The sequence below is a fragment of the Trachypithecus francoisi genome, unplaced genomic scaffold, assembly GCF_009764315.1.
Source record: "Trachypithecus francoisi isolate TF-2019V2 unplaced genomic scaffold, Tfra_2.0 Lachesis_group17, whole genome shotgun sequence".
Lineage (NCBI taxonomy): Eukaryota > Metazoa > Chordata > Mammalia > Primates > Cercopithecidae > Trachypithecus > Trachypithecus francoisi.
The window spans coordinates 37,033,082-37,049,462 of record NW_022681462.1 but is presented as its reverse complement, the minus strand read 5'-3'; the positions used below and the strand labels follow the sequence as shown (position 1 = coordinate 37,049,462).

Here is a 16,381-nt window from a genome sequence, read left to right as displayed (position 1 = left end):
TGGCCTCCAGTTCCCCAGGTCAGTGCTTCCTTCATGGTATCAGGAAGCTACTCAGGAGAACGAAGTCCCAGGCCAGAGCCACAATCCCAGAACCCATCTTGGTGCCACACTGGCCAAGGCCCCATTTCAGGCAGAGCTGATCTGCCTTTCCCATTTCCAAGGACCCATGTCAGTCAGGCCCGAGCCTAGCTCCAGAGCTGCAGCTTGTCTGGATTGGGCGAGGGGGTGAGGAATACATTTTACCCAGAAGACTGAGGCCCAGAGGAGGAAGGGGCTCCTCCAGAACACAGGTCTTCCCCTATCGAATGGGTGCCATGGTGGTGAGGGGGACATGGTGGGTGCGGCCTTGGCCCCTGGCTCTACGACCAGAAACGTCCTGGCTGTATTTCTTTCCTTCCCAGCTAACAGGCAGGTGCCATTATGGCCTGGCAGCCTTTCTAGGGAAGGGGCAGAATGGCTGGGGCAAGGAGGAAACAAACAGGAACAGGCACTTCTGTGACCATGCATTTGTGTGTGCTCTTGAGCACGTGTAAGGAGCATGTGTGTGTGTACCTGCCGGTGTGTTTGCATTGCATACACACTCTCTCCCTGAGAGGGCATGGGTGTGCATTCTGCTTAGATACACTGAACTTGCCCTTTTTATAGAGAACATCCCACGGTAATGGGGGAAGTAAAAGGAGACCAGGATGAACAATCTCATCTCAAAGGGTCTGCCAAGTGTGCACCCTGCCTTGACTGTTAACAAACATCACAGGCTGGGGGTTGGGGGGTGATACATGATGCTGATACAGATGGCACTGTGGGAGGCATTTAGCCAGGAGGGCATTCCAGAAACTGCTGTCATCTTCCCTAACCCACTAAGTGATCTTGGACAAGTCTCCTTCCATCTCTGGGCCTCAGTGTTCCATACTATAAAATGAGTTAATCCAGTTTTGACAAGGATGTTGTTTAGATCAAATGAGATGGAATTGATTGTTGAACGAAGTAAAAGCCAGCGGGCACATAAGATGTAACAGAGCACTCAGATGAGTATTCTGTCAGCATACAGAGGGGCAATAGAAGGGCAGAAGGGCCCAGAACCTGCAGTCAAAGCCCCTAGGTGCCAGCCCTGACCTGCTACTCAACAGCGATGAGGCTCTGGGCATGTGCCTCCCCAGTCTAGGAGGGGCTTCCCTAGTGGCAAGGTGGGCAGGTGGACAGGTATCTCTCTGCCCTTCTGTAATCCTTCTGTCCTGGGGAGTGGGTTGCAGGATCCCCCACACACCGCCACCTCTACCCAGCGATGCAGACACAGAGCTGCTGGCTTAGGGTGGGACTGACTGCTCCACTGGGCCCACTGCCCAGGGTTCCAGCTGGTGTGGCTGAGGGCAGAGGCCCAGCCTGGTCTGTGACAGCCACTCATCCCCCACCCCCACCCAACCTCACTCATCACTTTCCCCAAGCCCAAGCAAGGCACTTTGGCTCAAAAGTCATATGGCCTCTTTCCTCCAGGGATCCAATTTCCTTTCCATGGATGGACACAGGCACTACTGCCCCACCCCACCCCAACCCCCAGGAGGAAGAGGAGAGTGATCCAAAAAGAAGATCATGGTTTCTGAAATGTTTTGTTGCTGGCTAAAGACCAGAGAAGTTGAGCAACATTCCTGGAGTCACACAGCAAGTCAGCTGCAGAGCATGCAAAGAAAAAGGAAAAAAAAAAAAACACCCTTCAAACCAGCCACATCTACCCTAACCCTTCCCCACGCCCTGTGTAGGGGTGGGAGAGAACTCACCACCTCCTTCCTACAGCTCCTTCTCGCTAAGAAAATAAGAAGCCTAGAAGCCCAAGCAACTGTCGGGCCCCATCACAGGTAATTCTTGGGTTAAGTATTCTTCCACTACCCGCGCAGGGGCACTGTCTGGTGAGGGCAGCCCGCACCAGCTCCAAACTAAAAAGTCCCCGACTCACCCCAGAACTAGTCTCTGAAGATGCCCCAGAGGGAATCCCCCAACTAGGCAGTCCCCTCAGCAGAGTTGCCTGCTTCACCACGGGTGAAAGGAAGGGATCTCCTAGAAAGACTCCCACCAGCCCATTCCTGAGCCCACCCGTGGGGAGAGGGCACAGGCTTGTAGTGCGGGTTCTTGAGGATGCCAGGGCAAGAAGTGCACAGCCCGCAAGCAACCTGAGTGTTCGGGGCATCACTGCTGGGTCCTGAAGAGGGGCTGACAAGCGCCCCCGGACTGTCCCACCGCAGCGTTCCGGGCCTTGCCACCACCAACAGGGAGCCAAGACCCTGACCATGCCAAATGCCTGGAGAAGGCTCCCCCTCTTCCTGCCCTGACCAGGACAGATTCCCACATGTCCCCTCTCCACTCCGCACCGCGCCCAGGGGACTCTGGCAGGCAAATACTCGCTGCCATAAAAGTGAACTATGGAGGCTGAAGTCAGACGCGCAGACAGCGTTACCCGAGGCGGGGGTTGAGGGTGGGGGGTGCTCGGGCCAGAGATACCCAACTTTTATAGCCACTTTGAAAACTATGATCCATACCAACGCTGTGGCAAAGTCACTGCCCCAGGACTGCCCACACCTGTCTGGGCACCACTGTCGGACCGGGTGGGGCAGCCTGCCCTTTAAACACACCTCTATCTCGCCCGGGCCACTCGCCCACCCATTCCAGCAGTCGTCCCCGGGCGCAGTGAGGGCGTGCGGCGGGGAGCGGGTACCTGCTTCCTGAGCGCCTCGAAGGCTGCGCTGATGGTGTGCACCCTCGTCCGCTCCCTGGCGTTAGCCAGGAGCCTCCGGGTCTGCTGCAGGGCTTTGATCTCGGAGGAGGCGGCAGTCGCTTCTCCCGGTCGTTTCCTAGGCGACGCGGAGGAATCCGGGTGGTTATTGTAAATTACGTGTGAAATTGACGAGTAGGAACTTTCCCCCGGGCGCGTTGGGGGCGCTGGGCGCACAGTGGACTCCGGGGGCGCTTGCGGCGCTGGGGGCGCTGACGGCGCGGGGCGCGCGGGCGGTGCGCACAGCAAGATGCGAGGACGCAGACTCGGCTCCCGGAAAGACTGTGCCTCTGGGCCCCCAGGAGCCTGGCTCTGGGGCTCAGGAGGCGGCGGCGGCGGCGGCGGCGGCGGCGTGGGGAGTCCTGGCCCCACTGCGCCCAGGGCGAAGCCGCGTTTCCGAGCGTCGGAGACCTCGGGCACCCGGGAGCCCCCGCGCTCCCCGGCCGTGTCCGCGCCCCCTCTTGGGGGAACGGCCGGGGCCACTGGGGCTGGCACCGGGACCGGGACCGGCTGCAGCCGATGGGTCCTGTCCCGCAGCCCGTTGGTGGCGACTGCGCGGGGCTCCGGCGCTTCCAAGTCCAATCGGAAAGTTTTATAGCCGTTCGCGCGCCGCGCCGGCTCCTTGCCTTTCCGCTTGAGCTTCTTGAGGCCGTTCAGCTCCTTCACGCACACGGTCTTCCACGGCCCGTCCTCGAGGACCGGGATGTGCTTCATGGCGCGGGCGGCGCGCGAGGCAGGAGCGTGGGGCTGCCCGGGCCGCCGCCGCGCTCAGCGCCGAGGAGTCTCTGGCTCTCCCCCTTCGCCCGCCCTCCCCTCCCTCTCCTCTCCCTTTCTCCCCCTCGCCCGGGGCAGCTGCGCCGCCGGCTTCGCGAAGCCGCCGAGCTGTCGGTTCCCGGAGCGCTCAGAGTGTCATCTGAAGTCGCTGCCGCCTTGCCAGCATTTCTGGAGAACGCCCGCTGCGCTCCATCTGTGTTTGTTTAGCCTCAGTTTACACAGAAGCCCAGTTCGCGAGATCAGTCAGCGCCGCCGCCCGGAGAGGAGGCAGCTCCCGCCGCCACCGCCTCCCCAGCCCCGGCCGCCCGAGCCGCGAGCGCCTTTAAAGAAACAGGAAGCATTTTTCAAAACAGCTGGGCCGCCGGCCGCCTCCTTTGTCCGGGTGCTCCCTACCTCCCCCCACCCCCATCCCCTTGGCCCAGAACCTGCCTCCTCGGCTCTCCCTCCCCGCCCCTACTCAAGTCGGGGGCGCTTCTATGTTCCCAGAGGACAGTCCGCTTCTTCACAACAGCCCCGAGCACGTGACTTCTGGGCCCCCCGGCCCTTCCCCAAATCACAGCGGGGCCTTCTCTCCCTGGCCTTGCAGGCCTCTCGGTGACACAGCTCCGACCTTTCCCACCCGGTACCTTCCCGCCACTCCCTCTGCCCCAACTCTCCGAGAGGCAGAAAACGCTGGGAGCTGGGACTTCTGCTGCGGGCCGATGGGGAAGGGGAGACTCCGAAGTTGCCCGGCGACCCGCACCCGCCAGGCACGGCAACCCAGTCCACTCTCACTTGCTGGAGCAGGGAAGCAAGAGGAGCAGAGGCCTAAGACAGGGAAACTGAGTCTCCGAAAGTTCCAAAGTCACAGAGGCAGAGGAGGGTGGAAGCTTCGGTTTAGGCAGACCTAACGTCTGCGAGCCTCTGCAGTCACCTCATTCCAGGCGCCCTGCTAAGCCGGCATTTGCCCATCTATGAAATGAGAAATTCGGACAACATCAACGCCTAAGTCACAGCATTGCTTTGAGGAATTAAAGCACTAGGCACATAGGAAGGGGTCGTCAAATGGTAGCTGTCGTTGTTATTATTTTTATTTATCGAGGCAAAACAGCTACTTGAGGCAGATTTCCTGGGCCCAAACCCCAGCTCTGCCACTCACTGCATGACCTTGGGAAAGTCACTTAACCTCTCTGTGCCTCACTTTCCTCACCTGTAAAACGAGGGTTATAATCGTACCTGCCTCCTCAGGCGGTGTGAAGAGCGTGTATGTGCAAGACACTCAGAGCAGTGCCTGGCACCAGGCGAGAGCTTTGCTGGTGCCCACGGTTATTGGCAAGGCACAGAGGTCGACCCCCCAGACCCTCAGTCCTCTCTGTGCCATTCCACTGGAGATTCTGGAAAGAAGGGGTCAAACTAGTAGGCCCTCGCCAGAGGACCACCTCCCAGCCACTCCCTTCCGAGGCTCAGAAGAGGGCTTCACTCCTTGCTGGTCTCTTGTCTGTGGCTGTTGCTCCTTAAGGAAGGTGGGCACTAAAAGCCAGCAAAGTGGTTAGGGAGAAGATGAACTGTCGACCCTGGCCTTGAACTCTGATGCAAACACAAGGGCTCACACAGTGCTTCTCTCCTCCATGGGAGAATGCCTAGGGGTTGAGGAGGCAGATGGCATGCAGGGTGCTGGGAGCTGGGATCGGGATCTGGGCAAAACTTCGGGGGCAGGAGCATGGAGCTGGGGCAGGCAGTCCTGGTTGGGCCTTGGCTTTTCAACTATGGAGCCCCGTGACCATGAGCAAGACGTTTCCTCCCACTGGCACTCTTTTATGTCTTTGAGGATATTTCTGTCCGGCCAACCTTTTCAGGGTAGCTGGGAAAGGACAAAGAGATCATGAATGTCAAAGGACTTTGACATAAGGCTTCAAACATAGACACACACACACACACACACACACAACACACACACACACACACACACACTGAGGCAAGTGGTTTTCTGACTGTAGTAAATGCAAATCTCATTTTGCTACCAAGGTGGGTGCCAGCATCATAAAGCATGTGCTCCCAGAGACACCCTCTTCCCTGGACACCTGCATATTCCTGCACCTTATCTCTGTCCTGGAGACCAAGGGTGTGCTGCCAAAGAGGAGCCCTCATTCTCCTGTCGTTTCCCTGCTCAGCCTCGAACTCTGAAGTCCTGGTTTTTGCTCCCAGCTCTCCCCCACAGCTCCCCTTTGCAAAGCACACTCTTCCTCACCCTTCCATGACCAGCTCCAGTCCCCCTCCTCCTGCGAACCTTCCCTGCTCACTACAGTCTCCAGTTGCTCTTGCTGGTGTCTGCACATGCTTGCTCAAAAGTCCTGCTGAAACTTAGCCTCCACTGCAGCCCTGTTGGAACTCCCGGGCTTGTGCGTTCCTCAAAGGCGCACTCTTGCCTTCCTCCCTGTCTCTAAGGGCTGGTGCTCAGGAAGCCTCTGATAAGGACAAGCAGCCCTGATAAGGACAAGCAGCCCTCGTGCCCTTTACAGTCCTGTCTGGAGACCCAGTCCTCCTGTGCATCCAGCCAGTCAGCGGCAGAGATGGAGGAAAAGCGACACTCCTCCTGCAGGGCGGCTCAGGCACTCTCTGAGCTTCAGTATCTTCCTCTGTAAAATGGGAGTAATGATACCGTGCCTCACAGGGCTGCAAGGACTCAAAGACGCTGCATGTGCAGCATGTGGCATGATGCCTAGAGTCTGGGAAATGGTGACCTGGGGCATCCTGGGTTAGCCAGCTGCTCAGGCCCCCTTGCATCCCAGACTTGGGTGTAGTTGACGACTGGAGTGTCCATGGCTAGTTAAGGGGTGTGAGAAGTCTTTAACAGGACTGAATTTTGTCCTTAAAGAGGCCAAGCTGTGTCTGGGAAAATCGCATTTTGGCTGAATACCAAGGGATCCACTCATACTGATCCTGAGCCCTGTGCCAACTTCCCCCAAATAGGGGAGAAGGTCACTGAGATCCCCTGGGGCAGGAGGAGGAGAAGGGATTGGATAGGAATGATCAGGCATGCAGGGTGGAGGTAGAGCAGGGCTCCAAGCCGGGCTACAGGCTCTCAGACAGGCTCTTTCTCCCCAAATGCCAGGGCCCCAGAGTTGGCAACAGCCAAGCCCAGAGGGATCTTCACCTTGTCACATACCAGGTGTGTGACCTTGAGCAGCTCCCTGACTTCTCTGAGCCTCTGTTCACTATCTGAGCATCATCTCTTGAGTCTCGAGATGGAATGGTGTGTGTGGGAACAGGCGGCAAATTGTAAAGAGGCCAATTGACGTGGAATCCCCGCTATTGCCATTGTCAGCCTGCCAGGTTGCAGACCTTCTAAGTCCAGGCTGTCTACCCACACCCCACCAGCCTAAGGCTCAAACCTGTCTTCCAAGGGCTCTTGCTTCTGCCTTCCTCAGCCTTGCTGGGAATTGGGGCAGAGACCAGCTGGGCAGCACCCCCTGGTGGTATCACACTATTGGGACTGCACACAACACTGCGGTCTCCCCATGAGGAACTTGTGCCCATTGTGGTGGCCCTGTAATGGCAGTAATGTGGATTTCAGGAATTCATAAACTTTCCAGGATAAAAAGTCTCCCAAGGCTCCAAGTGGCCCTACTCAAGCCTTTGGATGGGACAACGCAGACGACACCCTATGCCCTTCATTAAAAACATCGCCCACTGAATTAACTGTTTGAGGTGACCCTGGGATCGAGTGATGTTGTCACTGGAAGATTCCACACCTCTTGGATGGCAGGTCTAGGGAAAAGTAATAAAGATAAAAAGGGAAGGCAAGGCAAGAGCTTAGGGGTCAGGCCAATGGGAGCAGATGCTAGAAAGCCAGGCAATCGTAATTCTTTAATACTGCCATGCAAGAAGCACATATGAACTCTATCTCACTAATCTTTATCATCACCCAGGGAAGTAAACCCACTTTATAGATAAGAAGATTAAGACTCCTAGTGGGGAAAAAAAAATCTTGCCAACAGAAAGAACAGTCGTGGGATTTGAACCCAGGCCAACTGACCCCAAAAGCCAAGCTCTGAACCACTGTGTCCGCTGCCTCCTGAGAGCTCAGCGACTAGCATCTGGGAGGTGACAACTGGGCCATCTATGGGGCTGGCCTGTGTCAGCCAGCTCTTCCTGCTGTGCTGCCAGCCTGGTGGGCTTCTTGCTGTCCACCTCTCAGCTGGAGCCACTGGCCTCCCTTGGTCCAGCACAATGCCCTTCTAGCTCCTTCTAGTCAGGGTCAGATGGCAAGGGCATATAGAGCCCAGATCTTGGTATCCAGGCACTGGGGCCCTCCTCCTTGCCAGTGGAACATGCCCAGCATTTCCTTAGTGCACACACTACCCGAATGCAGACAGGACAGCCCTGCAGGGTGGCAGCCAGTGATTAGCTGCTTCTTGGCCGGATGGGATGGAACCTTGGATGCTTGCTACATGAAGCTCTGCATTCCTAAATCTGGAGTCCCTATTTATGGCTGTTCAGATTGTTCCAAAGTAGGTGTGGCACCCATAAGAGAAAGGGAGGAAGAGTGGAAATTAGACTGCCAGGAGGAAACTCTCCTGGTGGAAACAGACACAGTATGAATGGTGCCCCCCTGGGGTGGTACTCACAGCAGCACCAGAAAGCGCCACCCAGGGGAATAAGAAGAATCCAGAGCTTCTTCCCACCTCCCATTCACAGTGCTAGCACTGCCACCATTAACCAGCAGGACATTGGATCCAGAGGACAGTGATGAGGCATCCAGGCAGGAAGCTCTTTCAGACTCTCTTGCAATCTTCCTTCTACCTTCCTCTATTCAAATGGCCATCCCAATTATGGAAAACTGAGTCTTTGGGGCTGGGCAGATGCCAGATAAGGACACTCTCTCCCTGAGACCTGCTGTGTGCACCATCTCAGCACATGCGCTGTATACCTTCTAACCCATGTGCAGAGGGCAGTGCCCAGCGGGTAGGGTTTAGTCCTGACTCTTGGTCAGAGTGGAAAGGGAGAGTGGGGAGGGGAAAAGGTCACGAGGGTTGTCAACAAAAAACAGGAGGAGCTTGGCATGACAGATCTCCACACCATTGGCCAGGTATCCTGTTAAAACAGAACATATGTCATTTCTCTGCTTAAAACCTCCCCTTGAATTCTTTTGCTCGGATGTGTTAATGGCTGCTATGAATTCCTTCCCTCCCTGTATGCATGGAGAGATGGACTCTGTCCCTCCATTACCATGAACCTGGGCTAGCCTGTGGCTGCTCTGGCTAATGGAGCCCTGCAGAAGTGCTGCTGTGCTTTATGGAGACTGGCTGTTTTGGCTTCCTGCCAGTTGGAAGCCTTTAGTTGCTAAGTGAGAAGTCCAGGTGGGTTCTACTGAAGAGAGAGGCCACATAGAAAGCAACACAGTGCCAGACATATGAGTGAAGAAGGCGCTCAGCAGAACCTTATGGGTGCCTCCAGCCCCAGCCTCTAGCTGGCTGCAGCCCCATGGGAGAACCCACTAAAGAACCACCTGGCTGAGCCCAGTCAACTCACAGAACCATGAGAAAGAATATTAAAAGGTTGTGTTAAGCCACTACAGTTTGGGGTGGTTTCTTATACAGAAATAGAGAACTGGAACATTTGAGTAGGAGCAAAAGTTGACATCTGGTCCCTCATTTCCTCTCTAACCTCATCCCCCAACCTAGCCCATACACTCTGCTCTCACCACACAGGGCTCCCTACCATTCCTTGAATCTACCCAGCAGGCTCCCACCTCAGGGCCTTGGCACTGGCTGTTTACTATGCCTGAAATGCCCTTGGGTCAGGTAGCCTCAGGATTCGCTCCCTCACCCCTTTCTGGTGGTTCTATGTCCCCTTCTCAGTAAGGCTGCCCCTAATCACCCTCTATGAAGTTTGTACCCTTCCCCTTCAGTATTTTCTGCCTCTTCCTTGCTTTATTTTCAATGGCATTTACTATCATCTGCCATACTGTAGATATCACTGGTTGTTTGGTTTCTGTTTCCCACACACTAGAAAGTCAGTTCCACGAGGGCAGGGATTTTTGCCTGCCTTGTTTACTGCTATATCCCAGCTGGTAGAACAATCCCTACTACACAGTAGACACTCAATAAGTACTTACTGAGTGAATGAAGGCCCACTCCTCTGTGCGGACCAAGACCTGCTCAGCTATTCAGTCAGCTGCTTTGACCAGAAAAAAACAGTGGATCCAGAGACAGAGTTGGTCTTGTCAAAGGCACAGCTGCCCTGACTGCCAAGAACTTGTGGTTGTCTTGAATCCACGGTCTTCTCTGGCATTGGGTTCCCCCACCTGATCAATTGAGTTGAGAACAATGGATTCAAGTCAACAGTCATTCTTTTTTTTGAGACGGAGTTTAACTCTGTTGCCCAGGCTGGAGTGCAGTGGCACAATCCCAGCTCACTGCAACCTCTGCCTCCCAGGTTCAAGTGATTCTCCTGCCTCAGCCTCCCCAGTAGCTGGGATTACAGGCACCTGCCACCACACCCAGCTAATTTTTGTATTTATAGTAGAGACGGGGTTTCACTGTGTTGGCCAGGCTGGTCTCGAATTCCTGACCTTGTGATACACCTGCCTCGGCCTCCCAAAGTGCTGGGATTACAAGCGTGAGCCACCACGCCCAGCTAATGGTCATTCTTACATTGGACAGATCTTGAGCTGAGCCGGGCACTGTAATGGGACTAGTTAGAAAGGTAAGTTTGGTGACCAGGCATGGTGGCTCAATCCTGTAATCCCAGCACTTTGGGAGCCTGAGGCAGGTGGATCCCTTGAGGTCAGGAGTCTGAGACCAGCCTGGCCAACATGGCAAAACCCCATCTCTACCAAAAATACAAAAAATTAGCCAGTTGTGGTGGCACGCACCTATAATCCCAGCTACTTGGAAGTCTGAGGCAGGAGAATCGCTTGAATCTGAGAGGCGGAGGTTGCAGTGAGCCGAGATCACACCATTGTCCTCCAGCCTGGGCGACAGAGCAAGACTCCATCTCAAAAAAAAAAAAAAAAAAAAAAGATAAGTTTGGTGAGGTTTCTGCCACCAAAAGCTCACATCATGCAAAGAGACCATCCCCATCCCTTCGTTTATCCACCATAACCCTTCACTACCCTCTGTAGAGCATCTGCTAAGGCTGAGGTTATGCAGCAGTGAATAGAGAAAACCTCTACCCTGTGGAGCTGACATTCTAGTAAGAGGAGACACAGTCCCCACCTCAAGGAGCTCCAAGTCCAGTAGGAAAGAAAATCCAAATCTGAACCAGTACAACTAAGGAAAAAGTTGTGGGAATTCAGAGTGTAGCCAAACAGCTCTGGGGGACTTCCTGGAAGAAAAGACATTTGAACCAGGCTGGAAAGATGGTGGGATTTGGCCAGGCAGACCACCTTCCTGAGAAATGCCTATGGCTTGCTTCCTCTCCTCCTCCAAACCTTTGCCCTTGCGTCACTTGGTCACTGAGGCCTCCCCTCACCACCCATTTCCAGCTGGAGCCACCAGCCATTTCACCTTATGACATGCTCTATGCTTTACTTGTACAGCGTGTTTGTTTTGTGTCCCCACTTGAAGAAGAGCGGAAGTGGCAGGTAGGAGCAGTGATTGGATGTGGGCAGAGCCCAGTGAGGTTCCCACTGGCAGGTGACATGACACTGTCCTGACCATCGAGGGTCTGCTAGGGATGATTTCAGCCTCAAGGAGCCCTGCCTAAGGAAGAAACATGGTCGGCCCCAGAGGATAAGCACGCTGCCCTGGAGCAGCCAAGTCTCCAGGCTCTCAGCTTCCTCTGCCTGGCATCTGACTTGTCCCTGCCTTCTCTTGCTCCTCTTCCCTCCCCCTGACATGCTACTGTCCCCCAGATTCCTCATTCTGAAGGCTCTGATGGATGCAGGAAGAAGGCTAGGGTCCCCTGCTGGTGCTCTGCTCCTCTCCTGTGCCCTATGAGATTCTATTTCTGCAAAACAATATTATTCATCATATTAACCTGTTTGTTAATGTGAATTTTGATTGCCTTTGTAGTTTTGCTTGTATTCATTTATTAATTTGTTTTGGGCTTATAGTTATATACAAATTAAAAGCATAAAGCACAAGAGCATAATTCAGATCTTAAGGCTCTAGGACAATGTGTTTCCTTTTGGGACAAGGGTATATGTTACTCAAGTTCAAGAAGCTCTGGGCTGGACACTATCTGAGCTTTCTGTAGCTCTGACTTGGTGGTCTGGAAGTTGAGAGATGCATTCTCTTCCCAGGACCAGCTCGGTACCCTTTGGCATCTGCCTCCCCTGTCCCCGACCTCCCCCACCCCCCCACCGCAAGCCTCAGCCTCGTCATCTGTAAATGGAGGCCTCTTCATCTGTAAAAGGGAGGGGGAGGTGGAACCCACAGATCTCAAGCTCTTCCCATCCCGGGTGTCCTAGGATTTGTCTTAACCCTCTTAAAAACCCCAGAGCACAGCAGTGGGGAAAAGTGAAACATTCACTCGTGAGAAAGCGAGCTTCCCTGCATGCCTAACATCCATCGCAGGCAACAAAAACTGTCTCCCGGGGCCTCCATGAGCCCAGTGAACACCAACGAGGGACCAGCCGGGAGGGCAGGCGGTGAGCGAGCTGCTCATTAGGGCTTTGCTCATCAGGACCTAGTTGTCAACAGCCTAACGAGGCTTGGCTTGAGCTAGTGATCTCCTGGGAGCTGTTAGCAATCCCCGCAGATGCGCTTTGTGGTTAGATGTGAAAGAGCGTGCTGACTTCTTCTTCACCTTCTTCTTCTTTAAGGAAAACAACTTTCAGTTCCCCAAGGAGCACATTCCTTCATTGTGAAGTCTTCCCTCCGCATTTCCCCATTCCCTCGGTAAAGAAAGGAAGCAAAAAAGCCTTGGCTGCTGCTTCTGTGTAGGCTCCTCAAACAATAACAGCAAAAAACTATTTTTGCAGCTCTCTGAAAAAGTCCCCACTGATGGCAGCAGCCAGAGAACATGAGGGGGCAGAACAGAGCTGACGCAATGCACATTTATTAGCAATGAGGAAAATTAATAAGGCACCAGCTCAAGGGCAGCCCCACAGACCTGGACACCCCAGGGACAGCTGTAGACCTGGTGGTCCCCAGGCTGAGTCCTCAAGATGCCTAATCAGTTGCAATTCTAGATCAGCACAGCTGGAGTGAGGCTTGGAGATCATCTAGTCCAGAGGACAAATGCTTTTTATCACGCATGCCAAATCTAATTGATTGGTAGAGGCTGCCTGAAGCTCTGTGTTAAAAAGGATCTTGAGGCTGCATCCGGGTCCCTTTGGGAATGAGTGCTATAATTGATTGGCAATGTCTGCCATGGATGAAAGAAGAGGAGTGGCAGGATTCACACCATGTGTTTGCCACTCCTGGTCTAGTTCAATCCCACCATTTTTTTTTTTTTTTTTTTTATGAGAGAGACTGAGTCCTGATGCCCATTGTTGGTAGGGTTTTCCCAGTCTTCTCAGGAATTTGACTCCTGTTGGTCAGTGGCAGGTAGCCTGAATGTCTCTGAGCACTGAAGATGTCAGATCTAAGACTGTCTCCAAAAAGCCAAAACAACTACTGATTTTAGTTAATGCTATAAGCTGCCTGTTTTCTGGAAATAATCGGTAAAATTAGTTGTCTCGTGGAATTGACTGGTCAGTTCAACCAGTGTAGGTGATGTATCAGGCCCGGGTAAGCCCCAAGCCAGTGTCTACCTAACATTAGTGGTCAGTTTTGTCAAAAAGAGTTCATGGGGGAGGCTAACCAACTATCTGAGCTCAAGACAACAGAATTCCCAAGTGGTCAACAAAGTTGTTCTAATCAGATGGATCACCGTCTATCTGATTACTACCAGACAAACTTGAGTCAAGCTGTTCTAACCATCGTGGTCAGGACTCCACCTCCCTCACCCTCATCTCCTCCTGCCCTTCCAGCCTGGCTTCTTTCCTTTCCCCTCTTGAGCCGGTGACAGACCCTGCTTCCTCTGGCAGAGAATCCTTCTGCGGTGGGTTGAACACCTCGAGAAAGTCTTCCTGACTGACCCTTCCAACACCTGCAGATAGTTCAACTACCTTAGAGCCTCTCCTTCCATCTGTGACAGCTCAGAAACCATTCAGGCCACTCCTCATTTTAAAACTGAGGCTTGAAAATGGAAATGGCTCACTTGATATCATACAGGAGGTAGATTGTTGACTTTAACCAATTGCCCCCCACTCAGTTGGCTCAGGTCTCCTGATTCCAACACCAGGGTTGTGGTGGCTGCCCAGGGAAAATCCATTCTGTCTGGTTCACTGAGCTTCGTGCATTACTCAGAGCAACACAGATAACTTATGAGGACTCCCGGAAGTGGGCGGACCTTCACTCTGGGATGGCAAAGAACTTGATATGTGATGGGGGTCTGCGGGGGAATGTGGGGGGGCGTGGGTCATTGGTAAGGGGGGTAGGCTGCAGGAGAGGGCTGACCTGGTATGAACCCTGGGGGGACTGCCAAGGGGCCCAGCTGCTACCTCCTGGGAACAAGGAAACAAGGTAGTTTATCCCTCTGGCCTCTGAGTGTTTGTCATACTGCCCCCTGGAAGTCTACCCTGGCATCTTAGGTGCCCAACATTCCCCATCTTTAATTCAACAATCCTCTTTTGGGTGGGGCAGGGAAAACAAACCTTCCACAAGGAACTCGGCTGAGTGAAAACTGGCCCTCAGTGGTGGTAGACAGAGCCCAGGTTTAGGTCAGGGATGGTCTTGAGTTGACCCCCAGTTCACCACTCACAAGCTGGGAGCTTGGCTGAGTTCCTTGATCTCAATGGGTCTCAGTTTCCTTGTTTGCAAAGCCAGGATAGAAAGATTACTGGCCCTCATAGGGTTTTTGTGAGGATTAAAGGGAGATTATCAATGTAAAGGGCTGAGCACAGGGCTTGGCACATGGTAGCTAATAACTGCACCTTGAATGTCTCTCCTCTCCTCTCAGTGCAGTACTATACATGCTTCATTCAGGGCTCTGATCTCACCACACCTCCTTCAGGAAGCCTTCCCTGGACACACTCAGCCCAGAAGAACACACTCAGCTCTGGGGAACTTCTAGGCTCACCTGCCAGTGTTCTGTACTGAAAGCCTTGTTTCTCCAAAGAACCCACAGATCACTGGGGGCTGATGTGGTCTGCTGCCCTCCTCGCTCCTGCAAGCTCCCAGCTCAGAGCTGAACACACAGCGCATGCTGAATAACATGGCTGCACAAACTCCTGGCACCCTCTCCCGGCCCCGGCCCACCTTATTCCCCTAGATCCCCTGACTTTCCAAACCCCTGTCTCATTTGTTCCTAATGCTTCTGTCTCCACGTCTCCAGAGCTCTGTTTGCATGAGGGAAAAAAGTCTACACACACACACACACACAGGCCCAGAAAGCATCCAGTTGCTCCCGGGCCGGCTGCCAGCGATTGAGTGACCTGCAGCTTCCTCCCCAAATCACATTCCACTGGCACGGATCTTGCCCCGCCTGACGCCAGCCTCCGAACTCGCCCCCAGAGCAAACATTTCCAGTTGGCAGCTCGGCCTTGTTTTTCTGAGGCCCTGATTTGGGCTCCCTTATAGAAAATAGAAAACAAAATTCATGGGACCAAAAATGAAATAAAATAATTTTTAAAAGGATGGACGGCAGGGGGAAGGCATTTGCTCCAAGTCACATGGAAAAATAGAAGCTTCAGGGTGTGCAAAGAGTGTTTAAGAAGCAAACACACATGCTCACCATCCCCCCTGTCCTGCTGGCTTTGAGGCTGTGATCAATTCATTCAGGCTGCTGTCTCCCGCTAAAAGACTTACTCTGTTCTCATTCACAGCTGCGAGGGGAGGACCTGGGAGAAGGGTGGCGGGAGACCACAGATCTGAAAGGGGAGGGTGGTCGGGGTTACAGGACTGTTGTTTGTTCCAAAGGGGAAATTAGAGGAAGAAAAATAAACATGGCCAGCCAGATTTTAACCCCAGTTCATGAGGCGTCCGGGGATGGACAGGGTATGTGTGTGCGTGTGCTGGCGTGTGCACATGCCTGTGGGCGCCGCCGTGTTTGCCTTCTCAAAATAAGAGCTGCTCAGTGGAAAGATGTCATAACCCAGGCTCAGGCGGCGGGGGGACAGGCCAGCCGGGGGGAGCCGAGGCTGGCGCCCAGGCCTGCCGATGGGGTCAGGCAAAGGCCGGGTGTCAGAACAGGGGAACTGTTAGTCAAGGGCCAGGCGTGTGATGCCAAAGGTCAGCCCCCAGCTGGGGCTCAGGCCATGGGGAAGAGGTGGTCTCAGGAGCATTGCTAAGAAAGGATGAGCTCATGGGATGTGGGGCTCATCTCAGCAGGGGAGGGTGGCAGTGTGGGGAGTGAGGCCCCAGGGGAGGTCCGTGGAGGTGGAAGGGACTAGGTGAGGTGGCAGGGTGGGGAGGAGGACAGAGAGGTGGTTAGCTGACCGCAGAGTGAGGGCAGATGGCCACTAATCTGGCTGGGTCACAGAGCTGAGGAGCAGGGCTGCAAAGAACCTCCTGCCCAGGAGCAAGGATGCTGGGAGGTGGCATGGGGAAGGAGATAGGGATCCCAGGACTGAGAGCACGTGGGACCTGGGCTGAGATGTAGGGTCCTCGGCCCAGCAGAGTCCTAGATGTGTTGTTAAGCATCAGGCCAGGAGTGAGTGGGCGGTCACACGAGAAGCCGGGCAGGTCCTTCAGCTTGGGAAGCCGTGAGACAGGGCGAGAGCAGGCAGCCCAGAGCTGGCACGAGGACCTGTGTGGCTGGGCTGCTTCTCCATGGTGCCAGCTTCTCCATACAGGGAAGATCCTGGCACCTTTAAGGGAGCTGGCAGTACCAAAGAGATCCCAGAGTGAGGGCCTGATGGAGTCTGCAGTGGCT

General features: G+C 54.2%; 1 protein-coding gene across 3 annotated transcripts in view; it reads right to left on the bottom strand.

The window, feature by feature from the left end:
- Positions 1-4,002, bottom strand: part of ATOH8 (atonal bHLH transcription factor 8) — a 37,642-nt gene extending 33,640 nt beyond the window's left edge. The window contains exon 1 of one of the 3 annotated variants that reach the window (XM_033175336.1): positions 2,705-4,002. In XM_033175336.1, coding sequence (XP_033031227.1) covers positions 2,705-3,475 — 771 coding nt within the window. In that variant the 5' untranslated portion in view covers positions 3,476-4,002. The remainder of the gene's footprint in view (positions 1-2,704) is intronic. The other 2 variants (XM_033175337.1, XM_033175338.1) reach the window with 2 other exon arrangements.
- Positions 4,003-16,381: the final 12,379 nt, after the last annotated feature.